The sequence below is a fragment of the Apium graveolens genome, chromosome 1, assembly GCF_009905375.1.
Source record: "Apium graveolens cultivar Ventura chromosome 1, ASM990537v1, whole genome shotgun sequence".
NCBI classification, from domain to species: Eukaryota; Viridiplantae; Streptophyta; class Magnoliopsida; order Apiales; family Apiaceae; genus Apium; species Apium graveolens.
In genome coordinates, this window is record NC_133647.1 from 198,243,612 (window position 1) to 198,258,846 (window position 15,235).

General features: G+C 35.1%; 3 protein-coding genes across 3 annotated transcripts; 1 reads left to right on the top strand and 2 right to left on the bottom strand.

The window, feature by feature from the left end:
- The first annotated feature begins 767 nt into the window (after positions 1-767).
- Positions 768-9,087, top strand: LOC141677714 (putative chromatin-remodeling complex ATPase chain). Its single transcript, XM_074483756.1, has 25 exons — positions 768-1,094; positions 1,406-1,537; positions 1,675-1,778; positions 2,595-2,707; positions 3,495-3,592; positions 3,717-3,896; positions 3,992-4,213; positions 4,521-4,655; positions 4,748-5,030; positions 5,139-5,212; positions 5,363-5,583; positions 5,672-5,759; positions 5,843-5,936; positions 6,022-6,210; positions 6,293-6,324; positions 6,423-6,499; positions 6,598-6,690; positions 6,785-6,854; positions 6,954-7,008; positions 7,088-7,146; positions 7,225-7,390; positions 7,771-7,949; positions 8,035-8,250; positions 8,638-8,729; positions 8,813-9,087. The coding sequence occupies exons 1-24, from the start codon at positions 912-914 to the stop codon at positions 8,713-8,715; spliced, it is 3,141 nt and encodes a 1,046-aa protein (XP_074339857.1). The 5' UTR covers positions 768-911; the 3' UTR covers positions 8,716-8,729; positions 8,813-9,087.
- Positions 9,088-9,237: 150 nt separating this feature from the next.
- On the bottom strand, positions 9,238-9,816 carry LOC141677721 (monothiol glutaredoxin-S10-like). The gene has a single exon (XM_074483768.1). The coding sequence runs from the start codon at positions 9,547-9,549 to the stop codon at positions 9,241-9,243; it is 309 nt and encodes a 102-aa protein (XP_074339869.1). The 5' UTR covers positions 9,550-9,816; the 3' UTR covers positions 9,238-9,240.
- A 3,632-nt stretch (positions 9,817-13,448) lies between these two features.
- On the bottom strand, positions 13,449-14,100 carry LOC141724075 (monothiol glutaredoxin-S10-like). The gene has a single exon (XM_074526066.1). It carries the CDS (start codon positions 13,947-13,949, stop codon positions 13,641-13,643), a length of 309 nt encoding a protein of 102 aa, XP_074382167.1. The 5' UTR covers positions 13,950-14,100; the 3' UTR covers positions 13,449-13,640.
- Between the last annotated feature and the right edge of the window lie 1,135 nt (positions 14,101-15,235).

The following is a 15,235-nucleotide window of genomic DNA, read 5'->3' on the forward strand; positions in this document are numbered from 1 at the left end:
AATTCACTTGAAGAATGAGAATAATTTTAAAAGGGCTAAAATGACCATCAAAACACATAAACACTTCATAACAATGCTCGATGGAGGAACGAGGGAAGAAAACTTCGGTCAGCGTCTTTACAAGAATCGAAAACACTGAATAGAGGTGGCTAAGATTTGAAGGGTAAAGCCGAATGTTAGTCTGATTGAATGACTCTCGTTAATCGGGTTAACGAATTAACTTAACCTAACAAATATACGATAGTAATTTACTCAAAATCTAAATCATCGATCATATCAATATTCATATGCTTATTTAACACAATCTTACCATCGCAATACAACACAATGCTATTTTTCAAAAACTTAAAATCAAACAGACATATTCAATATAATCCTTTTATAAAATCACCTAAAAAGTTTAGAACATGCAACTTATTGACGACAAAATTTATGCAAATAACTACCACCATCAATAATTATTGAAACGTAAATAACACAATTTCAATTTTGCGTTTCCGATAATTATGATAAAAAATCACGAACGCTATAAAACTATTTATTAAGTTGCCATCATTACTAAATCATAGGCAATCCTAACCTAAGGAGTAATCTTAATTACTGATCACCGGAAAACCCACCGCCGTCCACCGGAATTTCAAGGGCGGGAAACTTGAAATAATCAATTTTTTTTTTAAAAACCCTAATTTAATATTCACAAAGCCGTTACACCCGCGCATTGCTTCATTTTATTTTAAACCACTCCACCCCCACTATAAATATTTTCATTTTACACTCACCAAACCTCGCGTTTTTTTAATCTCTCTCTCTCTCTCTCTCTCAATCTCTCTCTCTCTCAATCTCTCTCGCCTCTTTTTAAAACATCGTCTCTCTTCACTCTCTCTCGAAACCCTCGATCTCTTCAAATCGCGATGGCGAAACTCACTGATTCGTCCGACGATTCACGATCGAACGCCTCGGAGGAAGAGCGAGTGAACGATCAAATCAATGAAGAGGAGGATGATGAAGAGCTGGAGGTGGTCGCGAGAACAGCCGCCGATGAGGACGATGATGACGGCGGAGACGGCGTCGAGGAGCGCGATGATGAGAATGAGGTAAAGTTCCGATCTTTGTTAGGGTTTGTGTTGGATCTGAAATGTTTGTGTGTTTTTGAATTGGTTTGTTAGGGTTTTTGTGTTTTCGAGTGCTTTTTTGTTGATGTGTGTTTGTTTTAGTGGATTGATTGTGTTTTGTTAGGGTTTTTGGTGTGAATTGACGATTTTGTGATGTTTTGCGGTTGATTTGTTTTGTTTTTTGTTGAATTCTGTTTGTTTTTGTGTATTATTTGTGTAATTAGTGTGTTCTATTAGGTGTTTTAGCTATGAAATGTGTTTACTGTTGTTTTAATGTTAATTTGTGATGGTAGGATGGAAATGATGAGGCTGGTGGTGAAGTTAGCAAGCGGGAGAAGGCGCGGCTTAGAGAGATGCAAAGACTCAAGAAGCAGAAGATTAAGGAGCTTCTGGACGCGCAAAATGCTGCAATTGATGCTGATATGGTGTGTTTGGTTTGAGTTTCTTTCTATTTCTATTTTTCATTTTTAGGTTTTGAGTGTGTAATGAAATGTATGTGTTTTGAGTTGTTTGCTTTGTTGGCACATCAGTGTGTGATGTGATGTGTTTATTTTTGTTGTAGAACAATAAGGGAAAGGGGCGTTTGAAGTATCTACTGCAGCAAACGGAGATCTTTGCCCATTTTGCTAAAAGTGGCCAGTCTTCGCAGAAGAAGACAAAGGGAAAGTATGACTCACACTAGTGAATGTTATATAAATTATGTGAATCTTTATCTGATTACTTGTTTGGTTTTGAGTTCTTGATGTTTGAACGTAATTTCTTTTAAGCTATTTGTTTTATGTGTTATGAGAAAAAGATTGGAAACCAACTGGTGATATTATGCTTTTCTTTGGTGCTTGTCACCTCACACTGTAAGCAAATGTCACTTGAAAAGGTCACAGCAGTGGTGGTGCACGTGGCCGCCACTGTATGAGTTACAACATGAAGGTGTTTGTAGTTTTGTATAATGAAGTGTGTAATGTGTATATGTTAGGTAAGTCTTGACAACCTTTTCCCTTTTCATGTTATTACTTATTTAGGTAAGAAATTAGGGTTTATGATGACATGGCTTGATTCCGGTCTTCCACTTTTGCACCAGATCCAGGGGTCAAGCACAAAATTGATTTCTTAGTTTGCGTTATATAAGCTGGTATTAGCCTATAATTTAAATCATATAAAAGATATATATGGACTTTTATCATGATAAGGACAGGTTGTATCACTTCTAGTGTGTTGGTGGTTGAAGAATCGCGAATTGTGATTGTGTTTGGGCCACGGAGCCAACAGAAATGTATTAGCAATTAAGTTATTGAGCTGTAATTGGTAGGAACATATTAAAAAGATTATTTTCCAACTTGGTCAGAACCTACAGGGTACAAGTCCTCAGTACATCCTACTATATGAATTGAGTTAAGAAAATATAAAATTGTCCTAAGGAATGGGAATTTATGTCATACTGTAAATTCCGTTATGGATTTTTTATTAATTAAATTTAATATTCAGGGGTCGTCATGCTTCAAAAGTTACTGAAGAAGAAGAAGACCAAGAATATCTGAAGGAAGAAGAAGATGGGCTATCTGGGGGAGGAAACACGCGTCTACTCGTGCAGCCCTCTTGTAAGTTTACCTTTTCATGTTATAATGTGGCACTCCAAGTGCATTATAGCTTGTCGCCTACAGTTATTCCTTTTTTTAGAATTTTGAAGAATGTTGAATAGTTTCTATGTTTTCCTCCCCTCTAGTAAAGTTTCCTTTGTCCTATTCTGTTTGTCGTTTTGGTAATAAAGCTTTTATGCCTACATTTGTTTAGCACCTCATTTTGGCCAAATTTTAGGTCTAAATTTTTTATTCTGTTGTCATAGCAATATCTCTATTCTCTAATTCTTTTGTGTTGCTGCTAGTTTGAGTTCCCTTGTCATTCGGTGACCAAGATATGGAATTTAATGTTAACACTACACTTTTCCTTCTTGCTGCACCTAGTATTGTATAAGGTTTTGGGAGCTGGACATCGCAGCGTGATGTTTGTAGCCTGCAGACAAATTGTACTTTTATTGACGTGTCTTCTGTTTTCTGTGTGTCTATTCTGCTTTTATTGCAAAAACTTAATGTGAAGATTTTTTTACTTAGAAACACCACTAGGGAGATTTTTCTTAGATTAAAAAGATATTCATAGAAACTTTTGTGTATATTGTACGTGTTTTGTCCTTTTTACGTGTCTGTTCTGCTTTTCACTGAAGAAGCTTTATTTAAAGATAAAGACCTTATATGAACACTGTCAAGGAGATTTTTTTGGTTAAAAAAGATTTGTAGAAGTTTTGTTTATACAAATAGTTCAAAGATAGTGCAAGTATAATTTGAATTGGTGGTAAAAAAGTTACATAGTTCTTTGACTTCTCTTGTGCAGGTATTCAAGGAAAAATGAGGGATTACCAACTTGCAGGTTTAAATTGGCTAATTCGTTTGTATGAGAATGGTATCAATGGAATTCTTGCAGATGAGATGGTATGCTCTAAAATTGCAACTCTAAAATGCAGTATATTGGTCTTGAAAAATGAATAATTATTATTTCATTAGCACAATTATATCTTCATATTGTAACACATAATACTTTGTTTCTGGTATTTAGGGGCTTGGAAAAACATTGCAAACCATCTCCTTGCTTGGTTATTTGCACGAGTTTAGAGGCATTACTGGTCCCCACATGGTTGTTGCCCCAAAATCAACTCTTGGAAATTGGATGAATGAAATTCGGCGGTTTTGCCCAACACTTCGTGCAGTCAAATTCCTAGGAAATCCTGAAGAACGGGTAAGCTGTTCTCTCTGTGCTTAGTCAATTATCATTTCCTCCATCCTTCTTTGGTCACTAGATATGAATTAGTTATGCTATATATGATCCTCCAGAAATACATACGCGAAGAGTTACTAGCTGCTGGGAAGTTTGATGTTTGTGTCACCAGTTTTGAAATGGCTATCAAAGAGAAGTCTGTCTTACGGCAATTTAGCTGGCGCTACATAATAATCGATGAAGCTCATAGGATCAAGAATGAGAATTCACTTCTTTCAAAAACCATGAGACTCTTTAGTACTAATTATCGCCTTCTTATCACCGGAACTCCACTTCAGGTACTCTTATGATTGCTCATGAATTTTTGTGAGTGGTGAATGCAACTTCTGGTGTCCATTTTATCACTCAGATAATAAAGTTTAGTTTCTAGATGAAATCCATTACCCCCAAATCCGAAAGTTGTTTGATAATAATTTGTTACTATCTGTCATTTTGTGAATCTTCTTGGCAACTCATTACAAAAGCAATAAATAAGTGTTCACTTTTTCTTACAAATTCTTTTGTAATGACTGATTATATGCAGTTACTACTTGATGCAGATAAGTTTTGTTAAGTTTTATTTAATGGATCAACACTATTTTGCAGAATAATCTCCATGAACTCTGGTCTCTTTTGAACTTTCTACTACCAGAGATATTTAGCTCCGCAGAAACTTTTGATGAATGGTTTGCAATTTCTGGTGAAAATGACCAGGAGGAGGTTGTTCAACAGCTTCACAAGGTATCTGTTTCTCTTTACTTGTGCTCTACCAGTCTTAATTGACCTTTTGATCTTAGTAAATAAATAGCTCTTTTCGTGTGTGGCCATTTTAGGTCCTTCGCCCGTTTCTTCTGCGAAGGTTGAAATCTGATGTTGAGAAAGGTTTGCCCCCAAAGAAAGAAACTATACTCAAGGTCGGCATGTCCCAAATGCAGAAGCAGTACTACAAGGCCTTATTGCAGAAAGATCTTGAAGTTGTAAATGCTGGCGGTGAGCGCAAGCGCCTTCTAAATATAGCGATGCAGCTGCGTAAATGCTGCAATCACCCTTATCTTTTTCAAGGTGCTGAACCTGGTCCTCCATATACCACAGGAGACCATCTTGTAACAAATTCTGGTAAGGCAGTCTTTTCAATTGAAACTTTTAGTTTTACACTTACATTTATCCTTTTATTCCCAGAAGCTGGTAAGGCACACTTCTTGACTATAAAAAACATGTGTGCAGGAAAAATGGTTCTGTTAGATAAGTTGCTCCCAAAATTGAAGGAACGTGATTCAAGGGTTCTTATATTTTCGCAGGTGAACCCTTTAGACATTTATATGCGATTTTATAATTTATCCATGTATGTTGATACAACATCTCAGAATGTTGAAGGTGTTGACGCGAGTTACCACTCGTGTTTTACTTTTTTTTATTTTAATTAAGAAAAATTGGGTTAAACATTTTAGATGACAAGACTACTGGACATCCTGGAAGACTACTTGATGTATCGGGGATATCTTTATTGCCGAATTGATGGAAACACCGGTGGTGACGATCGCGATGCTTCGATTGATGCCTTCAATAAGCCAGGAAGTGAGAAATTTGTCTTCTTATTATCGACTAGAGCTGGAGGCCTTGGAATCAATCTGGCGACTGCTGATATAGTTATTTTATATGATAGTGACTGGTGAGAGCACTCTCTTCTCTTTTAAATATGCTGTTTCTGGATTATTGTGGATAGAACATAACCCTGGATTTTAATCTCCACACTGAAGGAACCCTCAAGTTGACTTGCAAGCTCAGGACCGTGCCCACAGAATTGGGCAGAAGAAAGAAGTTCAAGTTTTCCGTTTCTGCACCGAGGTTCTGCTTTATGCTTGTATGCGACTTTGCACATTATAAAAGTTTACTGACTAATTAGTGCTTCATTTTAATGTCATGAGCAGTATACTATTGAGGAGAAAGTTATTGAGAGAGCTTATAAAAAACTCGCGCTTGATGCGCTAGTTATCCAACAGGGGCGACTAGCTGAGCAAAAGAGTAAGAATGACTACATTATCATCTTCATTGTGATATATTTCTGATACCCTGCAATAGCTTATGTTTTTCTTTAATGGTTGTGCAGCTGTTAACAAAGATGAATTATTGCAAATGGTTCGGTTTGGTGCTGAAATGGTTTTTAGTTCCAAGGATAGCACAATTACAGATGAAGATATAGACAGGATCATTGCCAAGGGAGAAGAGGCAACAGCTGCGCTTGATGCCAAAATGAAGAAATTCACAGAAGATGCTATCAAATTTAAAATGGATGATAGTATGTTATCTATTTTTTTGCAATTCCTCCATTGCTTTTTATGTTGGTTTAAGACTTAATGTGCATAAATGGTTTTGTGCAGCTGCTGAATTGTATGATTTTGACAATGATAAGGTAGCGCATCTGCTCAAAGTGCTCTGATTTTCTTTCAGTTTTAAATTTTGAATGAATTTGATGCTATCATTTTTCTTAATTTTGTGTTGTATTGACAGGAAGAGAACAAGGTTGATTTTAAGAAGATTGTTAGTGATAATTGGGTTGAACCACCAAGAAGAGAGAGGAAGCGCAAGTAATTGTTATCTTCAGTTCCTATTTTGTAACATAATAATTTGGGTTTTTCATCATATGATTTTAGAAGCGTTAAATTAATTCTTTCATTTTTAACAGTTACTCAGAATCAGAGTACTTCAAGCAAACAATGCGCCAAAACAACGGTCCCTCGAGACCGAAAGAGCCTCGAATTCCCCGCATGCCTCAGTTGTAAGTATATTTGATTAAATTTACTTTGGCTTTTTTCTTTTGATTATTCTTTCTCTTAATGATTAATGGACCAAATTCTTTCCCCTTTGTGTAGGCATGACTTTCAGTTCTTTAATATGCAAAGACTCAGTGAGCTGTATGAAAAAGAAGTTCGATATCAAATGGTGGGTATGCGTTGTTGCTTGTAATAAGACGAACTAGCTGTATTGTTTTAGCCTTACAATAGTTCTAACTGAAATCATTGTTTTTATAATGCTGTGTAGCTAGCTCAGCATAAAAATCAGACAAAAGACTCTGCAGATGTTGATGAATCTGAAGGTTGTGAGCTTCAACTTTTATATGTTTAGTTATAGTTAATCAATCTTATATTGGGGTAACATTCTAATTATTATGCCAGATTTGGGCTATCCTTTGACGGCTGAAGAGCAAGAAGAGAAGGAGCAGTTGCTGGAAGAGGTCTGTAAGCTTTTTATAAAATTTTAATTTTTAATCTAAACCTCTCTTTACCAGAAACTCAAATGCCTGTGATTTTAGGGGTTTTCAACATGGGGCAAGAAAGATTTCAATAGTTTCATTAGGGCTTGTGAGAAGTATGGCCGCAATGATGTCAAAGGTATTGCCTCTGAAATGGAAGGTAAAACAGAAGAAGAGGTTGAGAGATATGCAGAGGTTTTCAAAGAAAGATACAAAGATTTGAATGGTAAGTGCGTTGCTTTGTTTTCCGCATTGATGATTTTTGTTTAAAAATAACTGTGTATGATTTTCATCATTTGAGCACATATCAGTAGAATAAATAAATATCCTGGTGTTGATAGTAAATATAAATAGGTAATCAGGGTAAGGAATTTTTTCTTACATTCTCTATGCATGCTTTTTTGTAATTTTAGCTGCTATGAGCAAGTCCAATGGCGTTGCTAAAATATGTATAATTATTGCAATATTTTGAAATCAAAAAGAGTATTTAGATGTTAAAATAGAACTTGTGCTCTTGGAGTCCTGAATCCTTATATTCCCTGGTTAAGTATAGGTTAGGAACACAATGTTATAAAGACTGTTAATTGTTGAATGTTCTGTCTCCAGATTATGACAAAATCATAAAAAATATTGAAAGAGGTGAGGCTAGAATTTCCCGCAAGGATGAGATCATGAAAGCAATTGGAAAGAAATTGGACCGTTATAAGAACCCTTGGCTGGAATTAAAGATCCAGTATGGTCAGAACAAAGGAAAATTGTACAATGAAGAATGTGATCGTTTCATGGTGAGTATATGAAGGATGTTTAGTCTCTTGAGAACTTGATGCTTGTTTACTAGTGAGCAATACTTATATTTATTTTTTTTCCTAGTTATGCATGACTCACAAACTTGGGTATGGGAACTGGGATGAGCTTAAAGCAGCATTCCGGACATCACTTTTGTTTCGGTTTGATTGGTTCGTCAAATCACGTACTACCATAGAGCTCGCGAGGAGATGTGACACTCTCATTCGGTTGGTGGAAAAAGAAAACCAAGAGTTTGATGAGAGGGAGAGGCAGGCTCGAAAAGAGAAGAAACTTGCAAAGGTTAAATAACAAAACACCTCCGGTTTACTCCTTTAACGCAGTGTAGCATGGGTTGTGTTATTTGGTTGTTGATCTATTGTTCGGCTGTATTACTAGCGACTTTTCTTTTTTTGCGATTGCGCCTCTAAAACAGAACAAAACTTGCAAAGGTTAAGTAACAAAACACCGCCAGTTTACTCCTTTAACGCAGTGTAGCATGATTTGTGGTATTTAGTAGTTCATCTATTGTTGGCTGTATTACAAGTGATTTTTCCTGGTTTACGATTGCGCCTCTAAAATACCAAATAAACTTTGTATTTGTCAGAATCATGAGCATTTCACTGGCCTTATCATTTAGTTCCCGACAATTTTTTATGAACTTCGTTTTCTCAATTTCTTGTATGCCAGAACCTGACACCAACGAAGCGGTCTGTGGCAAGGCAGACTGCTGAAAGCCCACCTTCTAGTATCAAGAAGAGGAAATAACTTTTGTGACCTTGGTATGTGTTTTTATAGCTTTCTTCTTGAATATGTGGAGTTATTGTAAGGGCTATTCTAACGGAACCATGTTTGTTGTTTTCAGGAAGAGTTAAACTGGAACAATTTTCCTAGACTCTCTTGCTGACAAACCAAAACCAATTTCTTAATACAATCAATCAACCCATTCAAACAATATAGGTAGCTTTTTTAGTTATTGCCAAAGCTGTGATCGATTCGAGAACCTGATGTTATGTTCAACTCTTAGATAGGTTGCTATCTGTTTTTTTTTCTGAACATTGTACTTGCAGTTAAGGTAAAATGAGTGTCTCGTGGGCTGTTTATGGAGATATGCATTTTAAGTTCATCTTGTCACTACTGTTTGTGTTCCTTCCAGTTCAGCTGACTTATTTTATATTCATCTTTCTTTGAAAGACATAAAGTGTTGTGATAAGTTAGTTAAAAAAAGCAAAGGTGTCTTCAGGATGCATCAGAGTATCTAATATAATCATCGAAATGCATATTTCGAATTTGCTAAAGCCATAAAGCTCCAGCATCTTTAAGCATCATCTTCAGTGAGCCATTAAGATGCAGAGTCATGACAACATTCGTAGAGCCTACAAATCTGCCTCCAATGAACACAGCAGGCACAGTAGGATTGCAGCCGAGCCGCCTGAGAGCTTTCTCCATTTCGCCTCCTCTAGAGTCTCTATCGAGCTCATGAACCGTCAGGCTTACTCCTTGGTCCTGAAACAATATCTTGATTGCATGAGACATGCAGCACGAACTTGTGCTGAAGATCACAACAGCCTTCTGAGACGCCAATTTCACAACACGATCCATAACTCGAGATGTGATCACAACGTTGATGAAATTTATAGGTTCAGGTATGATGGTGCAGCTTGAATATTTATACAATGAAAGTGAGATATATATATGGTTTTGTTTACTGCAAAAGAAATGAAAAAGGTGAAGGTTCTGTAAAATCTAGCTTCCATACTTAGAAATCTATGTTGAAGTGATTCGAGCTAGAGGAATGTATGCAGTTGTCGACATATTATTGTTTATTTGGCTTCGAATCTAAGAGAGAACATCTAGTAACCAAATAAACAACGAAGAGTCAATATGCGAAAAACCTGAAGTGATAGAATTAGCACATGTTTCTGCATTTCTTATCTACAAAATTTGATTCGATCCATGACTTTATTTTAGGAGAATGCATCTAATGTAGTGCATTGGAACCAATTTGAGGTCTATAATCTTAATTAAAATTACCTATTACAAGCCGGAGTTGAAATCAAACTTTTGTATTCCGTAATTTCAATGATGAGTGTCAAAAAAGATGTTAAAGCGAAGTGACATGACATGACTTGACTCTTTTCTTAGCACGTCATTGAAGTGCGGGGATGGAGTGTCAATAAGTTGACATCGGGTGTCGATTTGGGTGTCAAAGATTTTTTTTGTTAAGTGGTTGTCAAAAGTTTACATCTCATAAAATAAGATGTAAATATCCTTTATGATACTTTTATGGTCTCAATAATAAATAAATAATTATATCGGTAATATATTTATATTTTACATTTATTTTGTTAAGTTCGTGAAATTGGCATCTAGGTTTATCAATCATTGGAGTGTTTTGTGAAAAAAGAGTTTCAAAATTAATGTTGAAGAGAGAGAACATTAAAAATAATATTTTTGATTAGGTGACCCAGTTGGCACCTCCCCCCATTGAAGATGTTCTAACAAACCATATGTGATTTAGCCAAATTTATAAATATAAAATTTAAGGACTCGAGTATCGGAAACTCTAGACACATGTTTTGTGTGCTCATAACCAAATTTACTCAGCACCGAGTTTTTTGGCATGACACGTAGCACATGATTTTCCTTTTTAATTGTGTATTACATGTCACAAAATGACATGGTATAGATGATGTGATAAAATGAAAATTTTCAATTGGTCCTATTAATGTAACTGCAGGGGTTAATTTATATTTAGTCAACCAACATGTAACATTTGTCATTTATAACTATTTTAGTAACTTATTTTATACCTCTAGCATTTTCCTTTATTATATATGGACTTTTATATCTATTCATGATCATCACTAACAGATAAATAAAACGATTTAACCCTGGTTCTCAATCGTACGCTGACAAATCCATATTACTGCATGTCATATTAATTGTACGGCCGCACATTTCCGATTAGATGGAGAATATGAATTTTTTTTCTAATGTCGTTGATTGTGAAATTTAACAATATGATAAATAATTCCGTCGACTTGAAAAGATAATATAGCACATGTTAAGATGCAAGTTAATAAAGAATTATTCTTGATCGAAAGGCCATCAAATCAGAAATCTAATCTATAGGTTCGCATATATGAGCAGAATATAGTTTGACATCATAGAAAATATCTACGATCACAATCAAGCATCGAGAATCATTAACTAACTTAATGGTAAGATCTAACATTGTGTCAAAAATAATTGAAGAATATTAGTTTCTTTATTCCACGAAGCAGTGACGGATACATGGCCCGATTTTTGTGGAGCATCATGTACTTAACTGATTATGTTACGTGTTAGTGGTCAAAATTCAATTTTTTTTATTATTTTCACTAGATTTTTAGATTTTTTGATACAATATGCTGAAAATTATTATTTTAATTATTTAATCTCCAATATATGATCATATAACTATAAATAAAACTAAATATAACTCAAATTGTGAAAAAATTATTAACATTATAGGGGCACTTAGTGGGGACATTTATAAAATTTACATATTTATATATCTTAAAATTTTAATAAAAAGCCGTTAATTTTTTATTATGTGGGGCACATGTTCCCGCCAGCTTCTACGTGAATCCGCCCTGGGCACAAAGTCGTAGTTTGATATTAAATCTGAGTCTAAACTTGATGTAATATAGTTCAACTCAATGCGTACCATTACAAGCCAGTGTTCCAGAAATTGCTAGGCGTACCAGGACGGTGATGGTATTTTCGAGAGATTAATCGGTAAATTGGAGATTAATCGGACTGATTAATCGGAAGAATATAAATATTAATTTTAATTTTTATAATTATATAATGATCAATATGTCAAATATTTGTTTGACAAAATAAATTAGAATGGTATTAAATAATATCTACACATACGGCGTTCGTTATATACTAATTATTGAGTTTAAAATATCAACTATATTTTAATTCACACTTCTAAACTAATTACAATATGTCTTTTTTATATTTTAAGTGAGAAAATAAATATATTAGATTACTTGTGACTTCTTACCAATACTTTATATTAGAAATTGGCGTGATATTGTGCGAAATTATAAATTTAATGAATTAAAATCATAAAAATGAAAAAAAAATGTTTTTTTAATTATTTTCCGTTTATACCGCCTAGGACCGATTTTTGACCACCTGATCCCGATTTTGACCCGATTTAAAAAAAAACCCTAAATCACCGCCTAGGTCCGATTCGGAGCATTTTACCACCGTATAGCGCCTAGGCACCGCCGCCTAGACCGATTTTTAAAACACTGTTACAAACACAAAAAATTTCTAGGGATAGGTTTAAATCAATAATTCGGCAGTGCTACGCTACTCTATCTGCGTTTGAGAGAAAAAAAAATTCACGGAAAGATAATTTGCAACTAGGGCCGTTAACGACCAGAGCTATTCGCGAATAAGCTCGAGCTCGGCTCGTTAACGGACTCGAACTCGAGCTCGAACAAACAAATGTGCTCGTTAAGCAAAACAAGCTCGAGCCGAGTTTTGTGTTGTTCGGCTCGAGCTCGCGCGAATCGAACTCGATCGGCTCGAACACGCTCGTTAAAGCTCAAAAAAAATTATAATATATCCTGAATATTTTTAGTCATGAATTAGTGTTTCAATTTATTTTTTTTAAAATTTCATGGATCCAACCGTATAGATGTCAAGATATATGTATTTTAGTGATATAACCAAAGTTTAAAAACAAAAATTATTTGATAAGTTATTTTCACAGTCAAATAGCGGCAGACTTGATTTTTTTCTGACTCGGCTCGGCTCGGCTCGTTTATGTTCGCGAACAAGCTTGTGTTCGGCTCGTTAGTTAACAAGCTCGAGCTCGAACACAATTTTTGTTCGATAAGAAAGCTCGGCTCGACTCGGTTCGTCAGAAAAAAAAGTAAAGCTCGTCTCTGTTCGATCAAAACTCGGCTTGACTCGGTTTGTGAACAGCCCCGTTGCAAACCGTAGCACAATGTGGATCCTCGCCTCAACTTAAGTAGAACACCATAATTATGCAAGATATCTCATTGTATTTAACAAAATGATATCTATAGGTAAATAATTACTCCCGTTTTTGTTGTGCAAGACACTGCATTTTTAGCTATCGGTACATATAGATATTTCAAAAAGGTTATTCTTAATCATGGGCGACACTGTTTCGGGGATCCGAATGATCACGACTAATCACCCTGCATGTTGCCATATTTAGTAATAGGATCATATTCTGGGAATTTTGATTTTGCTCCACTTGATGCTAAACTCTGTTCTAAAAATCATTGAATTTTACCGATTAATCACCCGAAATGGAGTCAGTTCCCACCTAAGAAATGATCCAGCAGGTCCGGCGAGTTTATTCAAATCCGAATGGAGTCGGTGATCAGGTTAAATCTGGTCAGGTTTAGGTTAAAATTACACGAAAATTATGAAATGGTAACTAAATCAACACCTGATCAACGTTTAATTATATGAGAAACGCAATTTTAATACATAAACATGTTTGCAATATATAGTAATGTTCCATATCGTTACATTTCCCTAGTCAAAGCTACCTAGCTCTACATGCTGAGCAAGACGAGAAGATAGCCCACATATACATGTTAGTTTGATCTTATTATTCATTTCAATTAGGATCATTCGATGTGATCTAATTAAAGCCATAGAGCACCGGCATCTTTGAGCATCCGTTTAAGTGAACCATCAATATGCGCAGTCATGACACTGTTAGCAGTCCCTAAGAACTTGCCTCCAACAAACACTGCCGGCACAGCAGGAATGCACCCTAATCTCTTTAAAGCCATCTCTATTTCCTTCCCTCTCGGGTGTTGATCAATCTCATGCACCATAGGACTGACCCCTTGTTCTTGAAATAATCGCGTTATTGCATGTGACATGCAGCATAAACTCTTGCTGAAGATCACTACTGCCTTCTCCGATGCCAGGTTCGCAATGCAATCCATTGACTATGTCGTAAGTTGTTTTCTGTCGTAAATGGCCTGATTTGTTGTACTGATACTTGATGATCAAGAAAATGGACTAGCTCTGATATTATTTTATATGTTGTAGACTTGTAGTAAGAGTATGTATAAGTTTGGTTGATTTAAAACTTGATCTCTGACCTTGTATTTATATAGGGTGATGGGGGGTTTGACATTGGTTTTGAATTGAAGTTGACTAGCTGGTTAGATGAAGATCTATTCTTACAGATATGGATAAACTCTCTGTGTGTAGATGTGTGTAAACCTTGTGACGTTGTCGGCAGTGTTAGAATCGACTATATTCAGTTAACCTAGCTAGGCTAGCTAGTTGCACATGTGTTTGGAATCTATATGACAGTACCGAAAGTGAACCAATGAGATTTTGATTCCAGAATATAATGCACAACATGGTACGGTCTACAATTTGGTTATGGCTAAAAACTTTGATGCGTTAATATAGTGGATTTTGATTCATCTTATCTTGGTTAGTTGGTGGTTTTCTATTACTCCTTTATTAAAATGGCTCTTCAGTCTTCGATTAGGTTGATCAATTTGGCTGCATTTCTCTCTGTCTTCTGCATGTCAAAATTTGTAGATATAAATATAATTTGGAGGAAGAATTAAATTTACAAGATTAAGAGTTTTCACCGAGCTCTTGGTGTGGGGGATGACACTACAAGAAACAAGACATTGGGTCTGTTTGGCCACTCCCGATTAAGTAACTTATTGGCTTATAAGCCAATAAGTACCTTATCGATGAGTGTTTGTCGATCCAACTTATAAGTTGAATTTGTAACTTATAAGCTGATAAGTTGAATGTTAGCAACGACGTTTTTTTATTAATTTTTGTTTTAAAATTTATGTTTTTACATGTCTTTTTAATTTAAAATTTACGAATTAAGATAATTATATTTGAAATTTATTTATTTTAGCTCAGTTAAGTAAAAAATATTCTGATATTTAACCAAACACTTATTTAACTTATAAATATTTATCTATTTATCACTTATAAGTCCCTTATTCATTTTAAGTCATAAGTTACTTATTTTAAAATTTCTCAAACGGGCACCTTATAAGAACTTATATTGGCCTTATAATGACCATTTTGATTGTCGGTAAAGATCCTGTTTTTTTATTGTGCGGTACTCCCTCCGTCCCGTTGATTTATATACATACACTGTTTACACGTATTTCGAATCTTCGGTAAAGTATAGTTTCATAATGTATTTTTAAATATTTTTTTTTGAATAAAAGTTTAAACATAAAAC